This window comes from Euleptes europaea, chromosome 19 (genome assembly GCF_029931775.1).
Source record: "Euleptes europaea isolate rEulEur1 chromosome 19, rEulEur1.hap1, whole genome shotgun sequence".
Classification (NCBI taxonomy): Eukaryota; Metazoa; Chordata; class Lepidosauria; order Squamata; family Sphaerodactylidae; genus Euleptes; species Euleptes europaea.
In genome coordinates, this window is record NC_079330.1 from 670,552 (window position 1) to 697,797 (window position 27,246).

Sequence of the window (27,246 nt, forward strand, 5' to 3'; positions counted from 1 at the left end):
CCATGTCCATTCTCCCTCTGAGGAAAGGTCATCTTGATTGAGAATCAAGATGACATCCTCAGAGGAGAAAGGACCCTCAGGGTACCCATCTGCCCAGTAGAGCAGGGAAGACGCTGGGTGGCATCATGAGAGGCGGGGCTTGGCTTTGTGCCTGATGTCAATGCATTGGGGGTTCTTTGCACACCTGCAGAGCTACAGATGGTGCACCTCAGAAGTCGGGGAAGAGAGTGTGTGTATGTGAGACTTGGCTCACTTGCTTGAGCCACCTGCAGGTTCTTGGTGCACAGACCCCTTTCTATGAAGAGAGAACCCAATCCCTGCGGGGAGCACTGTGTGATCAGGGATCCACACATGCCTCTAGGACCCCACCCAAATCAGCAGCTTCCTGGCAGCCCTGACAGCCACAATGGAGCCTCCAGCTCAGAGGCTCTCTACCTCTGAACACCAGCACCTGCCAGAAACACAGCATGCCTCTTCTGGTTGACCCACCTCAATGAACTGGACCTGGCGCTGGTTCACCATCAATGGCAGCATGGGCACCTGCACCCGGTAGATGAGTTTCTGCCCATTGCCCACAATGATGACGTTGGGCTTGTGCACTGGCTCCGACTGGCCGCGGGCCAGGCCGTAGCGCACCTTGTAGCTGAGGTAGCCACCGTAGGAATCCACCTGCAAGCCATTCAGAGGAGACGAGAGCTGTCCAGGCACAATGCAAGGGCCAGCAAGCTGCCCAGAGCCAGGATCCCCCAGAAGGGAGGAAGGGCTGACAGCCGGGCATGGGTGCAGCCTGACCCCTGCAGTTGCCCCTCACCTTGTTCCCCAAGAATTGGCTGGGGAGTGTCCAGAAAGAGTCCTGTGCCAGGAAGCGACGCGAGAGGTCGACCAGCTGGAACTCCTGTAAGCTGGGGTCGATCTGCAGCTGCGTGGAGGAGAGGGGGGGCGTGCCAGGCTGAGACGGCGTCGTCACGTTAACCCCTGGGAGGAAGAGAGGGGCTTGGTGAGTTCCTCTCAAAGAATGGTGCAGCGATACAGCACTCCGCACATGCTCAAACGTGTTTCTTTTCTGCCACGTCTGAACATCAACAAGGGCTCTGCCCGGCCAGACATCCCCTTGACCCTAAAGAGAAATCTTGGCTACCGGGACAAGGCTGAGCCCCCCCACAACTCTTTTGCCCAGGCCCCTCCCCTGACTCCCCCGCTCTCCTGCCTTACCTTTGAAGTCATCAGGCACGTCGAAGCGCAGGCGAATCTGGCTGCGGTGGCGGCTGGTGCTGTGGCAGGCTTTGGTGATGCCAAAACAGAAGCAGGACAGGCACTGGGAGGTCCCTTCGATATGGAAGTGTCCTTCGGGACAAGGCCCTGGATGGGGGGGGGTAGATGAGAAGAGCTCCCAAAGCTCCACCCTCGGACTCAAAGTGAGCTCGATGTGGTTTCTCAGGACGGAGCCAAATGTGCCCTCTGCACATGCTCAGAGGCACAAGCACACCAATCACTCCCTGACCCGCTGGGCCTTGTGCTCCATTATGGAGCTGCTTCTGAACAGCAGAGTCTTGAAGTGGATGTTCTGCATGCAGAGCTCGAGCCTGACCACGGGACCTCCCTAACCTGGCTGGTGCTGAGGCCTGACTCTGGGGGCCGTCTTCTGGCCACTCTCAATGAAGCCCTGGGCATGGCTCAGGGCTGGCTCTGGCTTCTTCCGGGAAGGCCGGAAATCAAATCCACATCCCGCTGTGATGTTCCTGGGGAGACTCCGCCCAGCCTGACCTCCCTCACAGGATTGTTATGAGAATGCAATAAGGAAATGTGCATACATCGCCTTGGTATTCTTGGGGAAAGGACAGAACAGAAATAAGAGCCAGGCCAGGTACCTCCCAAAATGCAGCTCCAGGGCTCTGCCCCATCCCCCCGCCACTCACCTTGCCCAGGTGTGAGGCTCAGTACGCCATCGGGGATGCCGAACACCATCCCACGGGCGTTGATTGCCTCACAGGTGTAGGCGCCCTGGTCGGCCTCCTTGACGTCCCGGATGACCAGGGTCCCGTGGCCGTTCTCACTGGTGATGGACACCCTGCGAGCAGAGCGAGAGGGTCAGCACCGCAAAGCCCTCCTGGGAATGGGATGGGGGCACCCAGAGCACAGACCTACCTACGACTGGTGGGGATGTGACCCCAGTTGAGCCTCCAGGTGATGATTGGGGTGGGCACACCGACAGCCACGCAGGTGAAACGGACGGTCTCCCCGGGGGCAGCCTGGATGGACTCCTCAGGGAGCGTGATGACCTGAGGAGGGGCTGCAGGAGAGGGACAGGAATGAGATGAGAAGGGAAAAGAGTCCTGCCACTCTAAGCACAGAGGGCAGCTGGTGAAAGAGTGCAGACTTGGCACACTGTTTTCCTGTGGAATTCATTGCCACTGGATATTGTGGGAGCCTTTACCGCAAGTGGCTTTTTCAGAGGATAAGGAGAAGCCTTTGGATGCCTCCAGGAACCAGCCTGATTCACTGGATGGGGTGGCCGGGGGCGGGGGGGGCGGATATTGTCCCAGCTGGGCCTTGGTTTCGTGGGAGGGACAAAACACATGTGGTTCTAGGGCCACAGTATAAATATCTAATTGAATAAATGAAAACCATTGTTTACATACTTCGCTTGTGGGCATCTTAGTGGCTACTGAGGGAAACAAGATGCTTGCCCGGCCCAGCAAGGGTCTCTGCAGGGGGGGCTGCTATAGAGAGGCAGATTTCCCTCCCCTCTCCGGCAGCCCCTCTCTCACGTGCTCTGCATGCACACTTTCACACCCGCACCTGCAGCAATTATTTTCAATGCCTGTTGCTTTTAGGGAGGGGGCGTGCCTCAGCACTGACCTCTGCCCCCACCCTGCCCATTACACTCACTGCAGCCAATCTCGTCGGAGTGGTCTGAGCAGTCATGCTCCTCGTCGCATTGGTAGCTGGCGGGGATGCAGGTGTGGCTGGACTCGCAGACGAACTGGTCAGGGCCACAGGTGTCACTAGGCCCCTTTGTGGCTGTGGGGCAGACAGGAGCATAAGCAGCAGGCAAGGCACAGGGAGATGGGGCTCAGGCAGGCCCAACGGACCGCCTCAGCGTGTGGGGGAGGCCCCCTCCACCCAAAGGAGGGGCCGCAGCATTCCACTGCCTTCTTCCTCCTCTCCCTAAAGTGCCTCTTTCTCTGGTGTGTGTGTGTGGGGTACACAGCCTCAGGCACACTGTTAAATTAGGACTGCTCCCCCACAGCAACTGGCAACACGGCCATTCTAAATCCAAACTGAGATAGTGTGCTGGGGGGAGGGGCTTGCAGGCCAGGAGGCGGCTGGGAATGCCCTCTCTAACACAGAAACATAGAGCTGGAAGGGGCCACCAGGGTCATCTAGTCCAACCCCTGCACAATGCTGGAAATTCACAACTGCCTCCCCCCACACACACACCCAGTGATCCCTACTCCATGCCCAAAAGATGGCCAAGGTGCCCTCCCTCTCATGAACTGCCTAAGGTCACAGAATCAGCATTGCTGACAGATGGCCACCTAGCCTCTGCTTAAAAACCTCCAGGGAAGGAGAGCCCACCACCTCCCGAGGAAGCATGTTCCACTGAGGAACTGCTCTTAACTGTTAGAAAATTCTTCCTAATGTCTAGACATACCGAGCAGCCTGTCCCCGCCTCAACCCCCCTCCCCCCCAGTGCTCCGAAATCTTACGGCAGTTCAGCTCATCGGAGCCGTCCCCGCAGTCGTTATCTCCGTCACACCGCCACAGCTTGAGGGCGCAATGCCCGTTGCGGCACTTGAACTCATTGGGCTCACAAGGAATGGGGGTGCCTGCAGGGAACACATGAACACATGACGCTGCCTTATAGTGAATCGGACCCTCCATCCATCTAAGTCAGGGAAAGACCTCAGGCAAAGGTCTTTCCCATCACCTACTTGCCCTACTTGCCCTTTAACTGGAGATGCTGGGGACTGAACCTGGGACCTTCTGCATGCCAAGCAGAGGCTCTACCACTGAGCCACAGAAATTCAGAAGAAATTCAGCGGATTAGCATGCTGACTCCCCTGCAGAGACCTTCCCCTGACCCAATCCAGCCCCGGCTCCTCCAAGGAGTCCATCCCAGCTCAACAGGGAGGGGCGGCCTAACCCTCCCCTCCCCTCCACACAGAGCACCCACCACAGTTCAGCTCGTCGCTGCCGTCCTGGCAGTCTCTCTCGCCGTCGCACAGGTAGTCTCGCGAGATGCACTGCTTGTTGGCGCAGATGGCCTCGTCCTTCCGGCAAGGGCGCACCTCCGGGGTCAGCAGAGGCTTGGAGGTGACAACGCGAGCAGGGGTGGTGGCCGGTGGCCGGCGGGACGTGACTGGCAACATGGTGGCCGGAGTCCGAGTGGTGGCTGGCCGTGGGGGAGTGACTGCCGCCGTAGGGGTTATAACTGAGAGCAGACCCAGAGAGGGTTAATGGCAGGGGCAGACAGAGGCGGAAGACACAGAAAGCCAAGGGGGAGGGGCGCTCTGGGGCATCCGCCTGTCAAGGGAGGAGCTGGGGGGCACGGGCAGTTGAACACATGAAACTGCCTTATACTGAATCAGACCCTCAGTCCATCAAAGTCAGTATTGTCTACTCTGACCGGCAGTGGCTCTCCGGGGTCTCAGGCAGAGGTCTTTCACATCACCTACCTGCCTAGTCCCTTTAACTGGAGATGCTGCCGGGGATTGAACCTGGGTTTTTTTCTGCATGCCAAGCAGAGGTTCTGCCACTGAGCCACGGCCCCTCCTGTTGCCACCTCAGCTGCTGCTCCCTGGCCTGAGAGGTGTTCCCGAAGGGATCCCCGGCCAGAGTGGCCCCCTCTGCACTTCAGACAGCAGCGCCATCTGGCCCGTGAGTCCCCTCCCCTTCTTCCTCACCACAGCCATCCTCGTCAGAGGCGTCCCCACAGTCAGGATGCCCATCACAGTGGGATGCCAGGCGCACGCATTCCCCGCTGTCACAGGTGAACTCGTCATGCGCACATTCTACCGGTGTCAGATGAGCTGTGGAACGGGAGGGGGGAGGGCACAAGGGAAACTGAGCCACAGATACAACCCCCACCAGCCCAACTGTAGAGACTGTGCGGGGTGGGGTGGAGAGGCGTTAGTGGGGCCAGGTTGCTGCTGTCTCTGCAGTGCCCCAAATAATCCCACCCCAAATGCTCACCGCAGTCCAGCTCATCCGACATGTCCCGACAATCTGGGCGGCGGTCACAGAGGAACTCTCTGGCCACACACTCTCCACTGCGGCAAGCAAACTCCTCGGCAGTGCAGGCGCGCACAACGGGGGTCACTGCAAGCAGAGGTAAGAGTCAGGGGGCAAGAAGACTGCTGCTCATGTATTATTTGGACCTCCCCAACCTCACTCCCAGGTTTCTGGAGCAAACCTTTCCTTGCCCCCGCCCCCACCAAAGCCATTAGGGCCTTGCACCAGCTCCTGCCCTGCAGGTAGCAACCTTCACCTCTGCCTGGTGAAGAAACCCCCACCTCCAGCCCCACAGTACAGGGGCCCAGACAGTACTAGCAAGTGGGAAAACAGATACCTCTGCGCCACCGGACACATGAAGCTACACAGGTCAGGGCTGCAGCGGAGTGAGTGGGGCCTCCCAAGCCAAGCTTCCTTTTGGCCACTTAGCCAAGGCCTCCCCTCCCTCTCCACCACAGATCAGGTTTTGCTTTCAATTATTGCTCAGTGATACATGATCAGGAGGAAACCCCAAGGAGGGTCCAGGCAGAGGGGAAATAAACGAGAGAGGACAGAACCCCAGGGAGAGAGAGAGGAGAAGCCTGCCCAGTAGAGAAAAATAAGCAGCCCCCATCCCCAAAACCAGCCTGGCGTAGCTGGCCAGCAAGCAGAGGGTCTGGGGCCTTCTTGACACTCCCAAGACCTTTCCGTCCTCAGCAAATGTCTTCCTGAGGAGACTGGGCTGTGCCTTCGCCTCTGCTGGGCTGGGGCCAACCCCACACGCTGGCTCCAAATGCAGGGCAGTACCTGCTCCCCTGCCAAGGGGAGACCACCTGCCAGCCACCCCCAGCTGCTGAGCACGAAGGGCCAAAAGCCCTCAGTCCTCAGGGGCTGCCCCACTGCAAACGGCTCGGCAATGTCACTCCACACGTTTGCAAGCACAGGCAGAAGTACTGCACACATAGCACGGCCGGGGGAGGGGGGGCTGTCAAGGCAGCCATGCTGGGCTGGAACACACACAGCAATGCCCAGCTGGGGGGAAAGACTCCCTCCCACCCAGCGCATTCCAGGAGCCCCGGAGCAGTTACAGTAGGTGCAAATGCTCTCTCTCTCACACACACACAGAGCACAGCAACAAGCAATTCAGCACAAAGAGACCCAGGGCTTCCCCTCCTGTGAGGGGTGGCACACATGGAACACAAGGCAATAAACACTGAACCCCCCCCCCCCCGGTCTGTTTGAGAGGACTAGACCCCTGAAATCCACCCAAGGGCAGAGGATGTCGTGCCTTGGCTGCACAGAGCCGAGACCTCCTGGTGTCAACCTCTGAGCTCCAGCGGTCCACAGCCAGGAGTGGGGCCAGCAAGACCCAGCCCCCCCAAACTTGCCCAGGTTTAATTCGAGGCAGCCAGGGTCAAGGAGGGGAGCCTCCTTGTGTGCTACACACAGACCCAGTACCCCTTGACCAGACCAGAAACGAGATGCTTCCCCTCCCCACTGATCCCAATCTGGCCATCTCTCCCTTCCCAGGTGGAAGGAAACCTCTGGGTCCTGCTGCGTGTGTCTACCTGCACACTCACCTGGAGGCTCTGCTGCAATGGGGGGAGGTGGGGTTTGGGCTGCAACCAAAAAGAGAATTAACCAGGGGGGCAACTCACAGTCCCAGAATGACTCCCCCTGACACAAACACACAGAGAGAAACGCCGGCACTGCTGGTTCACCTGCTCCCAGGCGGCGGAATTGGAAGCCCCACGTTGAGGTGACATAGGAAGCAATGGAGCCGCTCTCAATGACCGAGTAAAGCACCTCGCGGATCTGATCTTCATCCACATTCCCCTCAGAGCCCACGTCCAGCTCCACAAAGATGTAGCCGTTGATCTCCCTGTGAAGGATAGGAAATGGTGCTGATCCGTGAAAGGAGGCACAATCACACCCCAGGAGCTCAAACCCCTGTGTGGCCAGAGGGCCCCCCACTCCCACTCCTTTGGCGTGCTCAGGATGCTATAGCGTGTCACCTGCTTTTTAAACAACGGCACCCTTCCGGTTCTCATGGCTGCCAGTGAGGAAAACACCGGGACCATCTCCTCTAAGAGCTGAGAGAAGCCAGGGGGAGGGGCTCTGGCCAGGGTGTCTCATTTTATTCATTTATTTAAAATGTTTATAGCCTGCCAATTGCCCAGGCATGGTGGGAACACCCACACACCCTTCCCTCCTTCTCTCCCATGCCCCACCTCTAACCATCCCTCTGCCAAAATGGCCTTAGGGATGAAGACAGCCAGTGTGGACCCCGCAGAGAGCTCAGCCCCCCTGTGCAGGACCTGGCCACACAACTCACTTGATGAAGACCACGCTGACCATCTGCTCTCCAGGGATCTTGTAGTATTCAGACTCCAGCTGAGGAGGGAGAGGAGAGGCATCAGAGTGTGGCCCTGGCAGGCCCCCCCCCCAGCAAGAACCCCCCCCCCCATCTCACTCTCTCTCAGGCACTCATGTCCATAGGACTCAGCTGGTCACCTATGTGACTCTGACCCTCCTGGGGCAGCAGGAAACACTCCACTATGCTGCTTGTGGACACAGGCAGTTTCCCAAGGTCTCCAATCCCATAAGAAATGGCTCACAGTTACCGGGGGAGGGAAACTGAGCCAGAACTCTGGGCTCTGCTGGTCCCACTCACCGTATCCACTACCGCTTTGGAGACATCCTGAAACTCCTCCGAGTTGACATCGTCCAGGCGTGGGGTATAGTCGACGGACTTTGTGAAATTCACCAAGGCCCGGAAATAGACTGAAGAAGAGAGGAGAGGATCAGGGCCAGAGCTCAGATCCTTCCCACCCCTCAACCAGGAAAAGTATCACCCATAGATATGGGTTCAGCTTCTAACACAAGCAGGGGTTACAAGAGGGGAAAGAGGGTCACCCAACTGCCCACAACTAGGAGCATGCAAGGAGTGCCAGCGCACCCTTCACAGGCTGGCACTTGTTCTGCTCAGACCGACACGAGAACTTTCCACAAGAACTGTCTTTCCCACCCAAGTCCCACACATGCAACACAAACCAAATGCATGGGGTGGGGGTAGGATTGCAAACAGAAGCTGTAAGGCATGCTGTTTTGACTCCAAGGGAGGGGTCACCCCATAACAGATTGGGGGGGCTGAACTGAGGCTGAGGGATAGCTTTAATGAGGCATGCACCTCCCTCACACACATCGACCCAGACGCCAGACCCTCCCTGCAAAACTGGGGTTCCAGCAAAGCAGGAATGAAGGCAGGGGTCTGGAGGGAATTGACTGCAGCCCCCTCCACTGCTGCAAGTGGCAGCAAAACCTTGCCCTATAAGGCCCTCCCCTCTCAGGATGGGGCGGGAGGATGCAGCCGGCACCACATTCTTGTTCCCCCACCCCCAGGTTTCACACAGGCAGGAAGCCAGGACCTGGGGCCAGAGGCAGCTCCCAGCCCAGCTGCAAGGCCAGCCGGACAGACGGCCGAAGGGGGCCAGGACTTGCTGTGCTCCGGGTGCCTCCACTGGAAGGAAGCCCTGAGCAGGTCCTGAGTCAGGCCCCGAATGGCTTGGATCTGGAACGGGAGGGGGGGAGCAGCCGCTCTGCTCATGTGCCGGTCCAGCTGCCAGCTGTTGCTTAGAACGGCTCTGCTCAATAATTTATTGCCTTTCAATAATTTATGAAACTTTTAATTCAGAAGAGCACTCTCTAATTGCTCTCATGTTCTGAGTTCTCAATGGCCTTGCGAAGACACAATTACCCCCAGTTTACAGATGAGTGAGTGAGTGAGAGAGAGAGAGAGAGAGAGAGAGAGAGAGAGAGAGAGAGAGAGAGAGAGAGAAGGCACCCAGGCCAAAAGGGCTGCTCCCCAGACGGCAGCCCCCCAGCCTCACTGTGGACCCTTTGGACAGACACCCCCCCCAAGTCCCAAGAGGTGGAAAAGAGAAAAGCAGAAATGTATCTGCAACGGAAAGTTGCCTCTTCCAGGACCCAGGAACCTCCGAGTCACTTTCTTGACAAGTGGGCATGGGCACCTCCTTTGGCAGAATACCTGCCCACCCACTCCCACACCTGCCCTGGATTATTTAGGTTGAGAAGCACCATGAATGCCTCCAAGGGGCATCTGCCTAAACCTCTTCCCCCCTACGTTCTGCATTCACAACCCAAGGCTGAGATTCCAGGGTGCCCACCCTGTTGGCACAGGGGAGCTCCTTGTCCGACCAACACAAAGGTCCCATTCAGACGCCCCCTGGGCCTCTGGAGCCCTGTGACCCAGCAAAGCTGTGCCTCCACACACACCCCCCCATGTCTGTAGAGTCATCCCCAAAGAATGTGCCCCACCCCTCTGGTAAAATTGCTCTTTTCAATGGCTAGGCTGTGGAGGTGGAGCAAGTGGAAGGAGCAGGGAGGGGCTGTTCTCCAGTCACAAAAAAGCCCCCCCCCCCCATGCGCATCACTTTCTGCCTACAGGGAACACGGACAGCTTCTGCGGCTCTGTACAAGCCACTGGCCTCGGATTCTGCCGCTGCTCTCTGTGCTTTGGAGGGAGCCACTTTGGGGTCCTTCTGCGGTCCATCCTGACCATGGGGGCTGATTTAGCCCCAACCGTTACAGCCAGAGAGAAGGAGAGCATTGCCTCTGACCATGTGCAAAGCATCATTCCTTCTGCACTGATGAGCCTTGACACACCTGGAATCAGTGAAATGACAGGCATGGAATTATGGTCTGCCTGAACCCCTCCAAGAAAGGCAAGGGGCAGGCGGATGGTCCACCCCCACTCAGGAGCTCTCCTGCGTTCTGTTGGAGGCGGATCCTGCCACAGCCCAGCTTGCCTGGTGTAGAAGAGGACTCAGAGCACATCTGGAGTGCCAGATGTGGACTGACAAACTTTGGAGGAGACACCACCTCTGCCACAGGCCATGCAAAGAGACAGCACACACTGCACAGCCACACATGCACACCCCTGCCACAGCACTGAGCAAAAGACCCAGGAAAAGGGAGGCCCTGATGGAGCAGGGAAGAGAGAGAAGGGGGGCAGGGGGCTCAGCCAAACGAGCCCTGGCCAGGCAGACTGCTGTGCCTGCAGCAAGGAGAAGGAGTCTCTGGCCCGCCGTCTGCCCCACCCCATCCGTGGGCTGCTTGGAGGCAGAGATGACTGCTCCAGCAGTGCCGAAACCCACGCTCTCCCTTCACCTCCTTTTAAGGAGCCCTGGCTCTGCATGGGCTGCTCTTGTATGCGCTGCTGCTCTTCCCCGGGAGGAGAGAGCTGGAAAATCACTTTGGGCCTCCGGCAGAGCAATGAGCAAAGCCCTCTGCCTCCTTCCCTCCAGCCTTTCTCCTCACACACTGCTGGGGGGTGGTGTAAGAAATGCACTCTCTCAAGGCAAGGCGTGCAGCTTGCATTTCAGGAAATACTGCCGCCCCGCCTCCCATGACCCTCACCTCTTGGGTGCACAACAAGTTCTGTGCTGACAACAGCTGCAGTTGGAGGCAGGTCGAGAGGCCCCCAGGAAGCTGAAACTTCATTTCCGCATGCATTTCTGCTTTCCTTGCAAGGGGCCAGTTGCTGCCCTGGCTTGCTGGGGCGGGGGGAGCCAGGCTGCCTGGCTGCAGAATGAAGCAGGATGCCAATCCACATCTCGGGCACTGCAGACTGCCTCTACTCATGCAGTTTGGACAGGTCAGCTCAGAGCCTCCCCATGAGCCCCCAGCCACCCAGCACAGAGAGCTCCAGAGCCAGCTGTCAAGGACAAGGCACCATCCTCAAGCAGAGGGGAGGGCTCATGGCAAGCAAGGATGCACTGTCAGGGTCTACCAGCACAGCCTGCATGCGGGCCCGGGCACTTACTGAGCAAAGAGTCATCATCTGGCTCAGAGGCAGTCATGCTCGCCGGAGGAGAGAGCCCCACAGGAGGAGGCAGAAGTGCTGCTGAGAAGGGGAGGAGGTGGAGGAGAAAAGGAAGTTAAGCAGAACAAGGTTCAGTCTTGATTTGAGGCAGGTGCTGGGCAGAACCACATGCATGAGCAGGAGAGGAAGGAAGGAAGGAAGGAAGGAAGGAAGGAAGGAAGGAAGGAAGGAAGGAAGGAAGGAAGGAAGGAAGGAAGGAAGGAAGGAAGGAAGGAAGGAAGGAAGGAAGGAAGGAAGGAAGGAAGGAAGGAAGGAAGGAAGGAAGGAAGAAGACAGAGTAGAGAAGGACCACACTGCCCTCCCTGCTGCCCTGGCAACCCCAACAGCCCCTGGCTCCTCCTGCAACACTGAATGCAACATGTCCTTCATCAGCACCCTCCAACTGCCATGGCCTCAGGGGGTCACTGTGGAGAGGCTGATCAGCAACGCCCTTCAGCTCCACCAGCAAGCTTCCCCTGATACTAGAGACCCCCTGCTGCAAGTGGCTTCTCTCTGCCAGCTGTGGGAGAGAAGGCCTCAATTCCCTGCAGGCCATTTGCATCCCCACAAGTGCCCCCCAGGAGAGGGTTGGCTGGACAGTTAGCTACAGGGAAGGGAGTTAGGTCTAGGACGCCCCAGGTGGCTCCCGAGCCTGAAGGAAGAGCTGAAGGAGTCTCCGGGGGGGGGGGAGATTCCCGCCTCCCCTCCTGCTACCCCTTTGGGCCATGGGAGCACCCCGGTGCGAGGATAACCCACAAGGCATCTCAGCTGTGAAGCCTGAATGACGGGACTCGCCCAGCAGCACCCGCCTCGCTCTGGAATGTCTTGTGGCAGCAAAGTGGTCTGGAGCATCCCAACCAAAATTTCAACATGAAGGAATGGAGTTTCCCAAAATAAACACCACTTACATGGTGTGCTCTTACTGGGCCACGTTTATGTCTGGGGGGCAGGCAGCTTCATCCTGCCAATTCAAGCCTTATACCAGCAACTCCCTCCCCACACCCCCACAAAAAGACAGCCCTGGAGAACAGAGATTCCTTGGGTGCCAAGCAGCCTGTGCCACAATGTGAAGGGGTTGGGGCTATGGACCAGTCACACCTTAGGGTTGCTCCCTGGAGCTTGATAGGTGTGCAAAAGGGACATTTTTTAAGAGGCAACAAGGTGGGACAGCCCTGAATCACAGCAAATGGACACCCAACCCACACGGAGAATGGAGAAACACGCACTTTGGGGAATGAATGAGAAAATGAACGGCGGAGGACAAGAGAGTACAGGGACAACCATGGAAGGAAAAAGGTCTGCGGGGCAAGGCAGATCCTGATTCAGCAGCTGTCAAACAGAGCTGATCCTGGTGCCCACTGGTTGAAACGCTGACCTGCCTAATAATCCGACTGCACATTGCTTTCACCCCCAAAGAAACTGAAATTCTCTAATGTTGAAATTCCAGGATACTCAAAGGACAACAATTACCAAGATCTTTCCTTAAAAAAAAAAAAAAAAAAACAGAAGAGATTAGCTAAAGTAACCCCTCACAAGAAGAGGCCCCTGCTGGTCCTGCATCCTACAAGGCCAACAAACAGGGCATAGAGGCCGAGGCCACCTCCTGATGTTGTTTCCTAGCACTGATGTTTTCAGGCTGACTGCCCTGGGATGTGGAGGTTCCCATAAATCATTATAGCTGGTAGCCACTGATGGACCTCTCCTCCATGAGCCTAACTCCCTTTGAAAGCCACCTATGCTCATGGCCACCACTACATCCCCGGGCAGTGAATCCCCAGGCCAAAAATAAGCAGAGGCACATCTGGTGGCCCTGGCAGCCAGCCAGACTGGACATCTCTGCAGCTCTTTAGCATCTCCAGCCAGAGCCATTTCTCTGGTCAAGACCCCCAAGTGACTGGGTAGGCTGCCACAAGGCAGAGGTTTAGCTCACTCCTGGCTATCGGCAGCAGGAGAGGAGACGGGCATTGCCACCTGGACTGCCACCTGGACTGCCACTGCGACCAGCCAGGCCTGAATTGAGTCACCTGGTTCATACTCAACCAATGGCAATGCAGTAAATCAGTAAATGCACCTTGGTCGGTGCGCCAAAGTAATATGAACCAGCCCAGGGCCAGCCCTCTGAACCAGCCCCTCTGATGTGGCCATGCTCCAAAAGAAGGGCTGCAGACTGTCTGACCTGCCTGGCCGGGGCTGGAGGTTCTGCAACATTCTCCAGGCATCCTGCTCCTCCCTCAGAAAGACCAAGGACCACCCACCCTCAGCGATACGATCCCCCACACCACAGACTATCTGCTGCCATTACAAGGAAAGGAGAAGCTCTCCCACCCAGCGCCTGCAGCTGGCCTCTCCAGAGACAATGCCGTCTGATATCCGCATGAGTGGGCACAGTGAGCCACACCAAACCTCCAGCACTCCTGGCACTCAGGCAGATGTGCCAAGAAAGCGACCCAGGAAACAGCACTCCCGCTCCAGGCCCACCGATGATCACAGTGCACACTCTCTCCAGGCTGCCTTGGCCCTGGCACTGTGCCCAGCAGGAGTCCCTTCCGATGGTGTTCCTGGGACAGCCCCTGCAGCCCTCCTCTTTGGCCTGGGCCAAGGCCCGGCTTGCTCCTTACCTGTGGGGGTGAAGGGGTGGGCGGTGGCCAGGGGGCGAGAGTCGGGGAAGAGGATGCCACTGCCATTCTCCCCGCTGCCATTCCCATCTGCAAGGGAAAGTGACAGGGGCCGTGAGCATCCGCCCCCGGAACAGGAAGCAACAGGCCAGGCCTCGCCTGCAGTCTGCCAAGCGACTGTCTTTCTATTACATGGAAGCGCCTCCCGAGGAGCAGCAGAGATGGCTCCCTCTGGAGCCCCCTCAGCACATACCCAGGAGACCCGGCCTGCAGGAAAGCCAGGGATGCCAGACTGCTTCCTGGGCAAGGGTCCCCCAGTCCCTCGGAGGACTGGAGAGTCTCCTGCACCGCCCAGAGACGGGGAAGAGATGCAGCTGTAAGAGAAGCACTCAACCCACACTGCCCCATACCTCCAGACGCCTCATCCGCCAGCAAGTCCTCATCATCAGAAAGATCAGCGTAGTTTCTCCAGCGCCGACTCAGGGCCTCCGATTCTGTGTCTTCTGGGAACGAGGCCTCCTCCCGGCCTTTGGAAGCATGGGCCACCTGCAGCAAAAGACAAGAAGGAAGGCCATTGGGAGCAGAATTCCTCCTTGTTCTTCCTCCCACTTCCCAGACAGACGGCTCGCCAAGATGCTCCTCCCAGTCCCCAGACCCTCCAGAACATGTTCCGTGGTCCTTTCCCAAATCCACCATCCCCTACCAAAGTCCTTTCAGATCCCATCCCCAGCGCTGGCGTCCTGAGACAAGCTGTCCAGCACATTCCTCCTCCTCCTCCTCCAGTGAGATGCAAGAAGAAGGAGAGTCGGTTGCTTAAAGCTCCCAGTGCAGAATTCCAGTTCTGGTGCAGCGGCTGACAGGTGCCCCCCAACAGTGCCACTCAGGCAAAATGTGCGGTCCCACGTCTCTGTTCGGAAGTATGCAGTGCAGAGGGGGTCTTAACAAAAGCATGAAAGATGAAAGGAAGTGAGAATATGGCAGACATCAGAACATTTGTTGTGAACTGCACAGAAGATTCTTCAAGTCGAGTAGTCACACCGAGGACCCCCTCAAGCTGCTGTGGGGCCAGGAACTCAGGAACTGCCAAACCCTTTCGAAGTGGTTTCGATACGGGGCTTGAAATCAAATAGGGGAGGGGCCATGGCTAGTGATAGGGCATCTGCTTGGCATGCAGAAGGTCCCAGGGTCAATCCCCGGCATCTCCAGTTAAAGGGACTGGGCAAGCAGGCGATGTGAAAGACCTTTCTCTGCCTGAGACCCTGGAGAGCCGCTGCCAGTCTGAGTAGACAATACTGACTTTGATGGACCCAGGGTCTGATTCAGTAGAAGGCAGCTTCATGTGTCCAGTATGGGGCAAAGCAGCCCTTCTTAGCAGGGGGGGTTCATCCTGGGGAACAGTAGTGTGGTCCGAGGGCTACCAGCAGCAGGGCTTGGTCCAAGCAGGGTCCTTCAGGAGCCAGACATGAACATCGTTCCTTGGGTCACCCTCTTTCCCCGGCAGGCTGCATGCCCCTTGTGTGGTATGGATGCCCTAGTCTTTGCTTTGATCCAGACAGGGTCCCTTTCCTTTTTCCAGATGAGCCCCTACTCTCCTATCTAACCTCTTTTTCCTTCCTGCAGCCACTTCCCACACAAAACAGCACACCTCTCAGCACACATCCCAGACCCCAGTTTCCTGAGCTCCTCGACTAAATTCTCCCCAAAGCTGGTAGAGCAAATATAACTTCCATGCTGGTTCCAACAAGCTGCGGACACAACAGGCCTGTGACATTTTCTGAATCTAAAATGACAAGATACAAGCTTACACCCGTCTTCTTTTCAAAGACAGCAAAGGGCCTGGGATGAGACACACGGCAAAGCAAGCCCAGATTCTCCCCCTGGAGAGCTCAGTGCAAATCATCCATTGACATTTCCGGAGGCAGAAGATGCTCGCTGATTTCCCACACTCCTAGCACAACAGTCTGTGTCCGTCCAAATGACTAATGGAGTCCCTTTCCTAGTTGGAGTTTGGGGTCTAGTCTGATGGGTCACTGCAGTGGGCAGAGATTCTTTTATAAAGGGCATTTCCCATTTAACAGACACAGATAAAAGGCAAACAGAACTCCCAAGGCAGTTAATTTTACATCCACTGAAATACTTGCAACGGGAAGCCAGTATTTGTCTTTTGCTGAATGAGACAGGTCTGACTGAAGGATACCAAAGTATAATTCTGTATAGGATTCCCTCACAGTCTGCTTCCTTTTTTACAACACTAGTTTATAGTTCCTGGGGCTATCGTGAGCCTGAGGATGCCTGGGTATTATCCAGTAAGAGTGGGAGAAAAGGCAGAAAAGGGTGAGAGGTGAAGAGCCTCTGAATTATACAAGCAGGATCAAGTATGCAAAACGGATTGCATGAATAAAACTGGCCAGGGAGCGTTGTTGTTGCTGGCACAGAATTCAAGGTACTTTAGGGGAGACGAAAAACAGCCCTGACTTTAGGAGGCAGAGCAACGGCCATCTGGACAACACCACGCACCAAATGGGGCTGCAACACCCCAGTGAAGCAAGGCTCTTGCTTCGGGGCTCCAGCCGGCTGCCTTAGCTGACGGCTGTCAGCACAGCTTCACTTGGCCTCAGAATCCAACCCCTGGCCAGGAAAGCCAAATGATGAACCCCGCTGCGGGCCATGGGTCCCCCGACATCCGATGGCGTGTGTGAACGTGCACTGGGTGATTACACAAGGATGTGTTGTGCATCTGCAGTGCAGCTAAGGGAGGTCACCAAGTTCACGCCAAGCACACGCCAAACTGGGCCCACCAATAAGCCTTTCTGCAGCCATGGCCACAGGAGGGTCTCACGGCCAACTGGCTGCAGTCCACTGCACACAGGAGAGCCCCCACCTCCGGTCACAGCCACCCCCCTTGTCTTGCAGCTGCAAAAACCTCCTGGCAAGCACCTCACAGACATTGCTGAGAAACAGAGTCATTTTCTGACCCGGAGGAGAAGAGGGGAGAAGGGGGCAGTGAGCTCATCCCTAGCCAGCCTCCCACGGCTGTGATCCACTCAGAGAAGCCCTGTGGTAGGAAAGGGCTTACTAACCCTCTGGCCAGGAAGGAAGGAAAGGCCAGCCGTTCTCCACGGCATTGTCCAGGGCCTGGCAAGGAGTTTGTGACTGACCACTGGCTCTGCAGAGATGGGGCTTCATCCCACAGAATTCCAGGGATGGAAGAGGACTGATCAGCCCAGGGAAAGAGAAACGAGACACCAGCCAAGGCAATCCACTGTCCCAGTTCTCAAGCGACCAAGGACCAGAGGACAGGCTTGAAGGCAGACAGACAGTCAGGCTGCAGCTGCTGGTTCTCCATGGCAGGGCCCGGGCCACCGCTCCAGCCAATCCCCACGGCCAGGCTACCCCTCTTGCCGAGCATGGCTGCCCTCCTGAATCACTTACTGATCATCTTTTATTTGGGTTGTTTTACAGACAGAGGCCCTTCCTCCCATACAGCCACCCTCTCGATGCACGGTTTCTGCTCTAGGGATGCTTCACACTATGCGGGGGTGTGTGTGTGATGGGGTCTCCTCGTTCTCAGCCTGGGCAGAGGATGGAGCCAAAGCAGCTGTGCCCTCGCCCAGTCACCACTGACCCCAGTGTTCACCTTTCATGTTGCATCTTGCCCCACTTCAGGCATGCTGGGAGGACAGGCCATTTGCGCTTGCAATGAGCGATTGTGTAGAGGAAGTCTGGTGAAGTGGAGCAGCCCAGGCCCACAGGCTTCATATCCGGGAGATCCCTGGCTCTGAGCTGCTGCCAGCAGACCCCATGAATAGGCCTACAAGGCCCAGAACCTGTGCCCCGGGGGGGGGGGGGCTCTAGATTTGCAGAAATCAGAGAAACCCTTGGGAGGGGCACCTTCCGCCAAAGCCAGCATAGGCACATAGCCCCATTTCCTCCCTCAATTCCTTTGCATTCTAGAAAGCAAAATACCTCTGGGTCATGTCCAGCACCAGGGAATCTGAGGGAAGGAACCTACAAGCCAGAAGGCCAAGGCAGTTGGTAGGGAGGATAGAAGAAGAGTTGGTTTTTATATGCCGACTTTCTCTACCACTTAAGGGAGAATCAAACAAGCTTACAATCACCTTCCCTTCCCCTCCCCACAACAGACACCCTGTGAGGTAGGTGGGGCTGAGAGAGCTGTGACTAGCCCAAGGTCACCCAGCTGGCCTCATATGTGGGAGTGGGGAAACCAACCCAGTTCACCAGATTAGCCCCCGCTGCTCACGTGGAGGAGTGGGGAATCAAACCCAGTTCTCCAGATCAGAGTCCACTGCTCCAAACCACCACTCTTAACCACTACACCACGCTGGCCTCTCTGCAGCCTCTGTTTGCTGCACCGCTCGACTCCAGTGGCCCCTCCTCAAGTCGTGCACGGCTCCAGACCCTTCATCTGACCTGCAAGCCACCCGTGCACCAGACCGAGGAGGGGGAAATGTGACCCAGGCCCTGCTGGGGAGGGAGAGGGAGAGGTGGGCTGGACGTTGCTTCCAACCAGCAAGGGAGGTTCCCAGGCGAGGCCTGCTTCGGCTCCCAGCGCAGCTGGCAGCACCTCCCCTCCTGCCTGGGGCTGGATGCCTGTTTGGACACGGGTTGAGACCATACAGGCTCGTCTTACTGGGATGAAAGCCAAGCATCCATCCCCACGCTAGGCCAAGGCTCAGCCGGCAGAAGCGCTCCCATGCCCCGGCATGGCTGGGGCGCAGCGCGTGAGGGAACACTTTGGGGGTCTGTCCCCCAGTGGATGAAAGGCTTCCTCAGCCAGAGAGCCACGAGGCTGGGGAGTGGGGGAAGGGCCCCGGTCTTCCCTCTCCCCAGAAGCTTCCTCCACCCACTGGACTCTGCCCTGGTAGGGGCTGCCAGGGAGTAGGGGCTGCTGCTGCTGCTCTGTGAGGCAACTCCCCACCACCTCAAACTCCGAGGCCTTCGGCTGCAAGGAACTGGTTCATCATATCTGGAGGGGGGGGGCTTCCCTGGGATCTGCGCTGGGCTCAGCTATAGGACACAAATAATAAAAATGAGAGTGTCTCCTAGCATGCACAGAATGCTTTTCTCTCACCTCTAAGTAATCACAACTGTACAAGTCGGGGACTAGCTGTAAGCTCTTCCGGGTGGGGCTTGAGCCCCAGCACCCGTTCTGTCTGCAAAGCAAGGTGAGAGTATGTGTGCCTGCTAACGGTGGGGGGTGGGGCTCCTCCTTCCGGGTGGCCTTCCAGGGCCCCTGGGGGAGGGAGGGGCTGCCCGTGGCTCAGTGGTAAAGGACAGACTGCTCATGCATGGAAAAGACAGCAGGGCTCAGTTCCTGCCACTGCTCAGGAAAGACCCACTCCTCACCGGAGGAGTCACATTGCAAGGGGCCCTTGCAAGCAGAAGGCTTTGGAGCACGTGCTGGGAAGGGCGCTGGAGAGCCACTGCCAGCCTGAGTAGACAACATGGAGCTCCAGCCCAGTGGACAGCCTTAGTATAGGGCCATTTGACACCATTAATGTCGGCAGTGCAGCGTCAGAGTCCCTCACTTGCAGGCACAAAGTCCAAGTTGAGCCCCTGGCAGTGCCTCCCCATGAAGGGTGCTGGGTACCTGGTCTTGGGGCAAGTCTTTCTCTGCCTGAGACCCTGGAGAGCTGCTAGGTGGCACAATGGTCTGGCTGGACCTGCCTCCACCTGGGCCACGGCCCACCTGATTCCGCCAGCCTTGTGCCCCCACTGATGCCCCCTGCTCAGGTGGAAGAAGCAGCCTGACCCCCCCTCCCCTTGGCAGCAGAGCTGCCTAATGCAACAGACCACGGTAGACAGAGCAGAGCAGGAATTCGACGCGGCAGCACTTTCCAGAGCAAACACCGAGGGCCGCATTATTGCAGGCTGGTTGGGCCTGGGACAAAGGGCCAGGCTGGAGACATGAAAGGGGATTTAATCACTCTGGGGTGCCTGAAAGGGCGTGAAAAGGCAGAGGGGAAACAGGAGCCGGCGAGCCATGCTGACTGCAAATGCCAGTGGGGCACCGTGCCAGCCTCCAAGTACACTCCAGAGCACCAGGCTTCCACAGTGGGGTGTCCATCACAGCCAGCTCTCATGGCCGGTGCCAGCCTGAGATGCATCCAAGCCAGGCAGCAACTGCCTTTGGTGCCAGCCAGAGGATTCCTGGCACAAGGCCTGCCACCCACTGCGGTGCAAGAACCAAAAAGGCACCAAGGCCATCCTGTGACCCTGCAGGAGAAGAGGAATATGTGGTGGAGCATGGCGAGAGGGAGGCAGGCAGGAGGGAGCACACTCTCGGAAGCCACAGGAGGGACGCTGCCCTGGGCAGGGATCACGGGGAGGCGGCTGGGTGCCTTGTGGTAAGGGAGCCGTGCTGGTAATCGGAACCCTGACTGCAGCCAGCCAGTGATGGGAAGGGACTCCTGCCACCTGCTGGCAAGCACTTCATGCCGGTACCACTGCCGCCAAGAGTCTTTTCAGCAGACGGGCCCAAGGGCCAGAGGCTGTTCCTCTGAAAGGTGTGTCTGGGAACACCAGCCATTGGCAGTCAGGGGCTGCAGAGCTGGCTGGCTGGCGCCATGTGATTAGGGTCCCCAATGTGCTGACCACTCAGAGGTGGCCCTGGCTGGCAGTCCTTCTCCAGCACAGCCATGAAGCCTCAGGGAAGCCTCCATCCCTGGCCACCCCTTTCGGGAAGAGCTCCCATTCAGGACTGCTCCTCTGTTCTGGCTCGCTCATTTCTATGCAAGACAAGGCTCCTCTGCTTCCACCGGCCCAGTGGAGCTGGGCATTTCAGCTGCTGCCAGTGGCCTTTGCAACAGTCAGAGGTGGGAACTGGCTCTTGCGTAGCAGCAGTTCAAAGGTTTCCTACAATGCTCAAGGTAGGAAAGCCTGCAGAGCAGCAGCTCCCATACCCCCCAGTAAAAGAAAAAAACCTTTCCAACTGCTACTGATGAAATCAAAGCAAACAAGTGTGTTCGGTGGGCCTGGAACCTCCCTCCAAGGAGGCGGCATCTTGACCTCCCCCTAGACAGAGTGGCATTTGGTCTCCCGCACAGGGGAAGAGCAAGGCCATGGCAGGGTGGCTTCTGCCCAGTCCCTCCAAACCCAGCCAGGCCTGGGAAGCAGGGAAAGACAACCTCGCCTCCCCCCCCCCCACGCAGCCCCTTGCACCTGTCGCCTGAGGAGAAGGGGGTGGGCAGTGAAGAGATCAGGGGCTATTTGAGACAAAGAATGAGATCATGCAGCCAAAGAGCAACAGGAAAAAATAGTCTGGGGAGGGAGCAGCCGGCACGCTTGCCAGGAACCTTCCAGGGGAGCCGGCCACGGACCACAGTGACTTCCTACAGTTTCTCTGCTGCACAAGCTGCATTATGCCTCCCCAGGTTAAGAAGAAAGGGTATGGGTGGCCATCACTCATGGCCCCCACACGCAGAGCAAAGCTGGCCATCAGTACATGTTGCCCTGGCTGTGCAGATGGGATGGATCTAGCCCAGCTGTTAAGACAGAATGGGCCACTGCTCGGTTGTATTGACCTTAGAGGGGGTGCAACGCTTCCCAGGGCCCATTCCTGAGATCCAGTGGCCATGGAGGTGGGCTGCATTCTTGTTCTGTGTGTGAGGGAAGCAGCTATGCAGGGGCTTTGGCAGTTGCCCCCACCTACTTCATGACCAAGTGCAACGTGACACAAGCTGCCTGGCTTCCCTCTGCATTCCCTTCACACCTTCCTGCAACCTGAAATCAGCTCTCCAGGACTAAAAAAATCCCCTTTCCCCCTTTGCAGCTCTGTGTAGGTAATGACACTAATTCTGCAGGTTTCGCTCTTCTACCTGCCAAGCAGACAGCAGAGAAACACTATAGATGAGGACAGGGAGGAGACAAGTGGCCCCCGGTCAGGCCCTGCAAGTGAACGGCCCCTGTGATGTTCTTGTTTGCATCACTATTTATTTGTTTACGTAGTTGCATCACACTCCTAAGAGGAGAGGTTCTGGGGCTTGAAGTCATCTACACCCATGAAAATTTGTAGTTACATTTTTGTCCCACTGTTCCTCCAAGGAAAAGGCACTCTGTTCATGTTCAGTGGAATCTTTTTCTTTGTTCTTACTTTGTATTTTTGTATGTTTGTCCAGGGCAGAGGTCCAGACCCATTTAAACCCTATCAACCTGGTCACAATGTTTGGATGCAGAAGGCAAATCCAATTTCCAAATTTGGCTTGTTTCCCAAAGCCCACCTGGGGGGCATCCACAAATATGGGGGGGGATGGGGGAGCACCATGTCCTCATCTTCTTGCTAAGACAAAATGTTCCTTTTCACGAAGCAGGAGCAAGTAGAGAACAAGACTTTGCTGGCTCCCGCACGTGATCCATGCCTCCCCCTCCCATCATACGTTATGGTTTTGTTTCCTGAGACTGTAAATGCTGATGGGCTGGGGGGTGGGGGCTGGATCTTGGCTGCTCTGTGCAGCTCCCCAACACAGGGATTTCCAGCACCCAGGCCATAAATAATCCTCAAAGACAAGGCTCTTGAGAGAGAATGTGCCGTTCTGGGCCGCAAGGGAGGCAGGTAAATTGCTGTCTAAACGTTGGAAATTCCTGCCCTGAGGTGCCAAGAAAAGAATGCCAAGTTGAAGCCGAGGAAGCTGCCTCGTTTGGCACTCGCTACAAAGGAAGGAGCGGGCGAAGGAGGCAGTTTTCCCTGGCAGAGACAGGGGCTGGCGGAGAGGGGGAGCAGGTAAGGTAAGACCCATCTCCCCTGGCAGGCAGCATTTCACATCCTATGCTGGGGCTCCCCCCCCCCCCCCGCTGCACCCCACCCCCTCTTCCTTGACTAGTGCAGCAGCTAGCTTCCTCTCTCCTTCCCTGCAGCCAGGAAACATTTACTTCACTCCTGATTTCTGGCCGGTGTTTAACATTTGGTGCATCCGGGAAGGGAATCGCCTCAGATAGCCGGCCTGGAGCGGAGCTTGGGGATCTGGGTCCACGTCAGAAGTGGCTTCTGCTGTCGTGCCCCCACCCACTTTGCAGGAACCGGGCCCCCGGGGTCAGAAAAGGCATGTGTGCGCCACTGGAAACATGTGCAAAGCATTCCCCCATGGGGGGCACCAATTTTTATGTTAGGATCTCTGAGCAACCTGAAGAGCTGGTATTTCACAACTTCCTTTCAAAGAGACCGTCACACAGAAGATGTCGCTCTCTTTTTAAAAATATCTTCCACAGAGACCAAAATTTTGCCACGGGGCAAAAAAGCACCCAAAGGTTCCCCAACAGAAGGTTTGTTCAGTTGCAGATGGGGTTTTGCATAGAGTCAGGACGATGCAGAATCCCGATCCCACCACCACGTGCAGACCACCCTCCCAGGGCCTGCTCCCCACCCTCCTCCACTCCAAGCAGAAAACCAGCTGCCCTGCAGAACAATGGCTGCTGCTTCTACCAGTCACGTCTTGGCTATTTCAAGGCCTCCTCCCCCACCCCATGGATCTGATCCACTTCCTGACATGGTAGTGCGGAAGCCAGCACTGCTCAAGAGGAAATCCCTCAGCTACAACTCCACCCCTCCCCATCCAACACTTCTCCCCCACAAAAAGCCCCCCCAGGTTGAGGTCTAAGGGTCAGGAGAACCTTTGAGCATCTCTTCAAGAAGCTGCAGCCAGAACCAAGTCTGCTTTCTCATCCACCTGCACGTGTGCCCAGGTGGTTCCCTCCTTAGGGCAGATCCTCCCTCTCCAGACCCATTCCTGGTGGATTGCTTGGAATAAAGGTCCAGTTCACACATTCTGTCTGCACAATTTAACACCAGAGAGTTGTCTTTGATGCTAACTCCATTTTTCACACACACAAGCTATTTCACCCAAACAGAAACAGGGGGAAGAATGTGCGCCTCTTGAGTGAGAGCCCTTCCAATGACATATGGTCACCATCTTGTCAAAAAACCTCCTTAAGCCCTGAGGATAAACAAGCCCCAGCAGCCAGCTTCACTGAGCAGCCCCCACCAGGCTGGCAGTACTGCAGGGACTGCTTGGCTCAGCTTGCCGCTGGCTACCAGTGCCCCCCCCCTCTGGGCTACATCCCTCCAGTCTCTCTGCCAGTGAGCTCCAGAGAATAAGCTGGGTATAAACAGCACTGGGCACCTTAAAAGGAAGCTCTCCAGCCCTCAAGGTGCGGAACAAAGGCAGCTTCCTGCTTTTGAAGTCCTTTTTGCTTCAGCTTAGCAGTCCTGCCTGTTCACTTGCAGGCTTCCTGCTCCTCCGGGGTCAGACGTGCTCCTTGGTACTTGACTCTCCTCCAGAAAACATTGTGGACAACCACTTAAGGCTGCTGAGTGACAACAATGTGCTTCCTTCGGCAACACTTACACAGATCCCACACAGGAAGGCGAGGAAATGAATGGCTGGCGGCTCCATCCATCTTCCTCTGGCCCCAGAGTCAACACGGAGACTTTAATCAGGGAGAAAGAAAGAGGGAGGGAGGTCCAAAGGGAAGCAGTGCCCCTTGCTCCACAAAGGGAGGGAGGGAGGGGGGAAGATGGGACCTTGGCAAGGAAGCTGTTGCAAAAAGCCCAGGCTGACCTCAGTTGGACACGCTGCCATGGGGGCACCCCTTCATCTGGCTCACCAAGAGATCACACCCAGCCACCGCTGCATAAAAAGAAGCGCCACAGAGTGGGGACAAAGGGAACATCCACAGTTCGGGGCTTGAATCTTGGGGCCAGGCTTGTTCCGAAACCACCTCCCCAGCCCCAATGCCCCAAAGCAAACCACCGACAGCCTCCGCCATGCAAGAAGGAGCGGTTCCCGCTCTCCATAACGTCACAGAATCCCAACCTGGCTTCTTTCATTTCAAGACAGCCATCGCATGATCGACAGAATGGAAATGATGAAGGAAAGGAAACCAGACTTCAGAATTACAGGGTGGAGAACAGAAAAGGACACTGAACTGCAGGAGACAGAACCAGCCTGGAGGTTGTCTAGTCCCCTGGCCGGATTGCATCCTCTCGAGCAGAGCTTCTCAGCCTTTCTGCTGCCATAGTCATGCTCACTGCCGGCTTTCTGAATCGACTGATGGCCACGCAAGAAGACTGTACTTCATAGAGCATGTACAATTTTGGCACACAGTCTGGGCATCAAAAGGGATCTCTATTGGGATTTTTAAAATGTGCTTAAGTTTGTGTTTTCTGTAGAGGAGGGAGAGAATGCTTTCCTTGCCAGGGCTTTAACATATGCTGTCTTTCTCCCCACAGATCCTAGCTTCTCCACTCCTAGAATGTACTAATGACACCCCAACTTTCTGTACTCTACAGACAGCAAAACAAACTAACAAAAAACCAAAAAAAGTTGATTTAAAACAATCCAAATCCTGCAGAAATCTCATTTCACAGCCACAACACATCCTAGACATGTCTACACATTTTCTGAATACATTAAAGTTAGTCTAACTGGATTAATTCAGATTGCAGAATGGGTGGATGGGGGGATTTTTAAATACAGCCTTCTCGGTTCCAAAGCAGTGAGTAGGGGCAAAGAAAAGCCACCACTTGGGGGAGGGGGAGAATCTCCCCCTTGGAAAAGGCTCCTCTCTAATTATGTGCCTCCTGAAAGTCAGGTTTCCATCAGTCATTGCACAAACATTATGCTCAGCCTCCAGAATAAATCTCTGCACTTCCAGGGCACAGATTGCAGTTGCAAAGGTTGCTAAAACAAACAGACAAAGAAAACTTTCCGCTGGGGGAACTTGCTACATCCTGACCCTCCACCCCATGCTTCTCAGAGCCACAGGCCGGCCGGCACCATGTGTCTCTCCATCTCCTCCGCTCCGCCCCACCCTTCAGCCTCCCCCAGCCCTGCCTCTGCTTCTCCTCTATCTCTTGCACTACTTCCTCACCGCCAGTTCGGCTGACCCCGCCATTGTTTCCACTGGGTTTATCACTTTCCACCAGATATGACGACATCTTTACTTCCCATGGGATCCCCCACCTTGCATGGCCAGATTCTCACACTGGGGAGGGGGTGGACACCCCTGTGGCAATGAGGAACAAGAATAGCTCCTCCAGGTGCCAAGGGAAGAACCCCAAGCCCTTGGTGCCAGTTGCGTTCCAGTGGGTATCGTTCCCATCTCAGGGAGAAAGCTCAGAGTAGGGTTAGCCAATGTGGCCCTCCCAAAATCCCACAGGAGAAGACGAGCAGTTGTCAGGGCAGTGGGCGAAGGGTAGGCCGTACTGAACTAAGCATATGACGGAGAAGATTTAACACCCCCAAAGTCAACAGAAATGGAAGACGTATCGCAACTGTTAAAAAGTAAGGCTGTTGCCAAAAGAACTCTCGGTTGGTTTCAATTGACCAGTTGAATCTGCATAAATTTGCATATGAGGAAAAACTAAAGGGCAGACTTTGTTGTTCTATGATGTACGCAAAATATTTTCAGTTGAGTCATCAAGTGGATGAAACACAGCTGTCCCGCTAAATCAGAATAGAATCGATCGACTTTCCATAACAGAATGGAAATCAAATGGATGAAGCCAATCGAGAGATGCTCTTTTTAAAGAACATGGACATGCCAGACGATAAGGGGCAAAAATCGCAGCTGACGAAAACAGATCGACCAGAAGCCTCCCCAAAATAGAGTCAAGTGGCCAAAAATACCCCCAGGCAGGCGGCAGCCGAGATGGCGACGCCTGTGAACCCGCAAGCATGGCCCCACGCTGGGAAGGGTGATGGGCAACAGTCCCTGCCTATCACACACTCCTCCCACCCCCCACGTGGCACACATGCAGCGCATGGCCTCAGTCCCCTGGGCTACCACAAACTCAGAAGCAGAAATGCCCCTACCAAACACCCCCCTCCCCTGCCTGCTCTCTCCTCACTTTCCCTAACTGCTGTTGTGCCCTGGGCGGAAGGGCTGGAGTGTCTGCCTCTACCTTGGGTCACCTATTTGTCTGCTGTTTTTTTGTCCCATTAGTTCTCTGATCCACAAGCACAACCTGAGGAGCCCCTAGAAATGAAGAAGAGCCAGGAGCGGCAAAAAAGAGAGGTCGCCCTCAACTGGGAAGCAAGATGCCCACGCTGAAACCGCTATTCAACCAAGCCACAGCAGGGGCCTAAATCTTTGAGGCTGACCCTGGAAAACTTTCTGTCATGTGACTGATGCCTTGGGCGCTGATGCCATCTCTAAGACTCAAACATCTTCCCCAGCCTCTCCGCTCCTGGTCCAGCAGCTCTGCACATGCAGCAGGGATCGATGCAGGGAAAGGGGTCGGTGCCCTAACAGGCCTCCGTGAGACCCTCCCTGTTTGCTGCTCCCTTTATGCCAAGCGGTGAGGCCTTGACTGGGAGTGGTGGTGGGGGTAGCCGGAGGCCATCATGGCGTAGTGGTTAAGAGCGGTGGTTTGGAGCGGTGGAGTCTGATCTGGAGAACCGGGTTTGATTCCCCCACTCCTCCACATGAGTGGCGGAGGCTAATCTGGTGAACTGGGTTGGTTTCCCCACTCCTACACATGAAGCCAGCTGTGTGACCTTGGGCTAGTCACACTCT

The 27,246-nt window shown here is 56.3% G+C and overlaps 1 protein-coding gene across 1 annotated transcript in view; it reads right to left on the bottom strand.

Annotated features, from left to right (window-relative positions):
• The window catches only part of HSPG2 (heparan sulfate proteoglycan 2), a 68,492-nt gene extending 51,370 nt beyond the window's left edge, over positions 1 to 17,122 (bottom strand). The window contains exons 1-14 of the mRNA XM_056865468.1: positions 16,997 to 17,122; positions 14,108 to 14,259; positions 7,889 to 8,030; positions 7,550 to 7,608; positions 6,936 to 7,096; positions 5,197 to 5,322; positions 4,178 to 4,414; positions 3,711 to 3,830; positions 2,890 to 3,021; positions 2,146 to 2,290; positions 1,917 to 2,068; positions 1,213 to 1,359; positions 812 to 975; positions 490 to 669 (exon numbers count right to left, since the gene is read on the bottom strand). Coding sequence (XP_056721446.1) covers positions 490 to 669; positions 812 to 975; positions 1,213 to 1,359; positions 1,917 to 2,068; positions 2,146 to 2,290; positions 2,890 to 3,021; positions 3,711 to 3,830; positions 4,178 to 4,414; positions 5,197 to 5,322; positions 6,936 to 7,096; positions 7,550 to 7,608; positions 7,889 to 8,030; positions 14,108 to 14,259; positions 16,997 to 17,122 — 2,043 coding nt within the window. The remainder of the gene's footprint in view (positions 1 to 489; positions 670 to 811; positions 976 to 1,212; positions 1,360 to 1,916; positions 2,069 to 2,145; positions 2,291 to 2,889; positions 3,022 to 3,710; positions 3,831 to 4,177; positions 4,415 to 5,196; positions 5,323 to 6,935; positions 7,097 to 7,549; positions 7,609 to 7,888; positions 8,031 to 14,107; positions 14,260 to 16,996) is intronic.
• Positions 17,123 to 27,246: the final 10,124 nt, after the last annotated feature.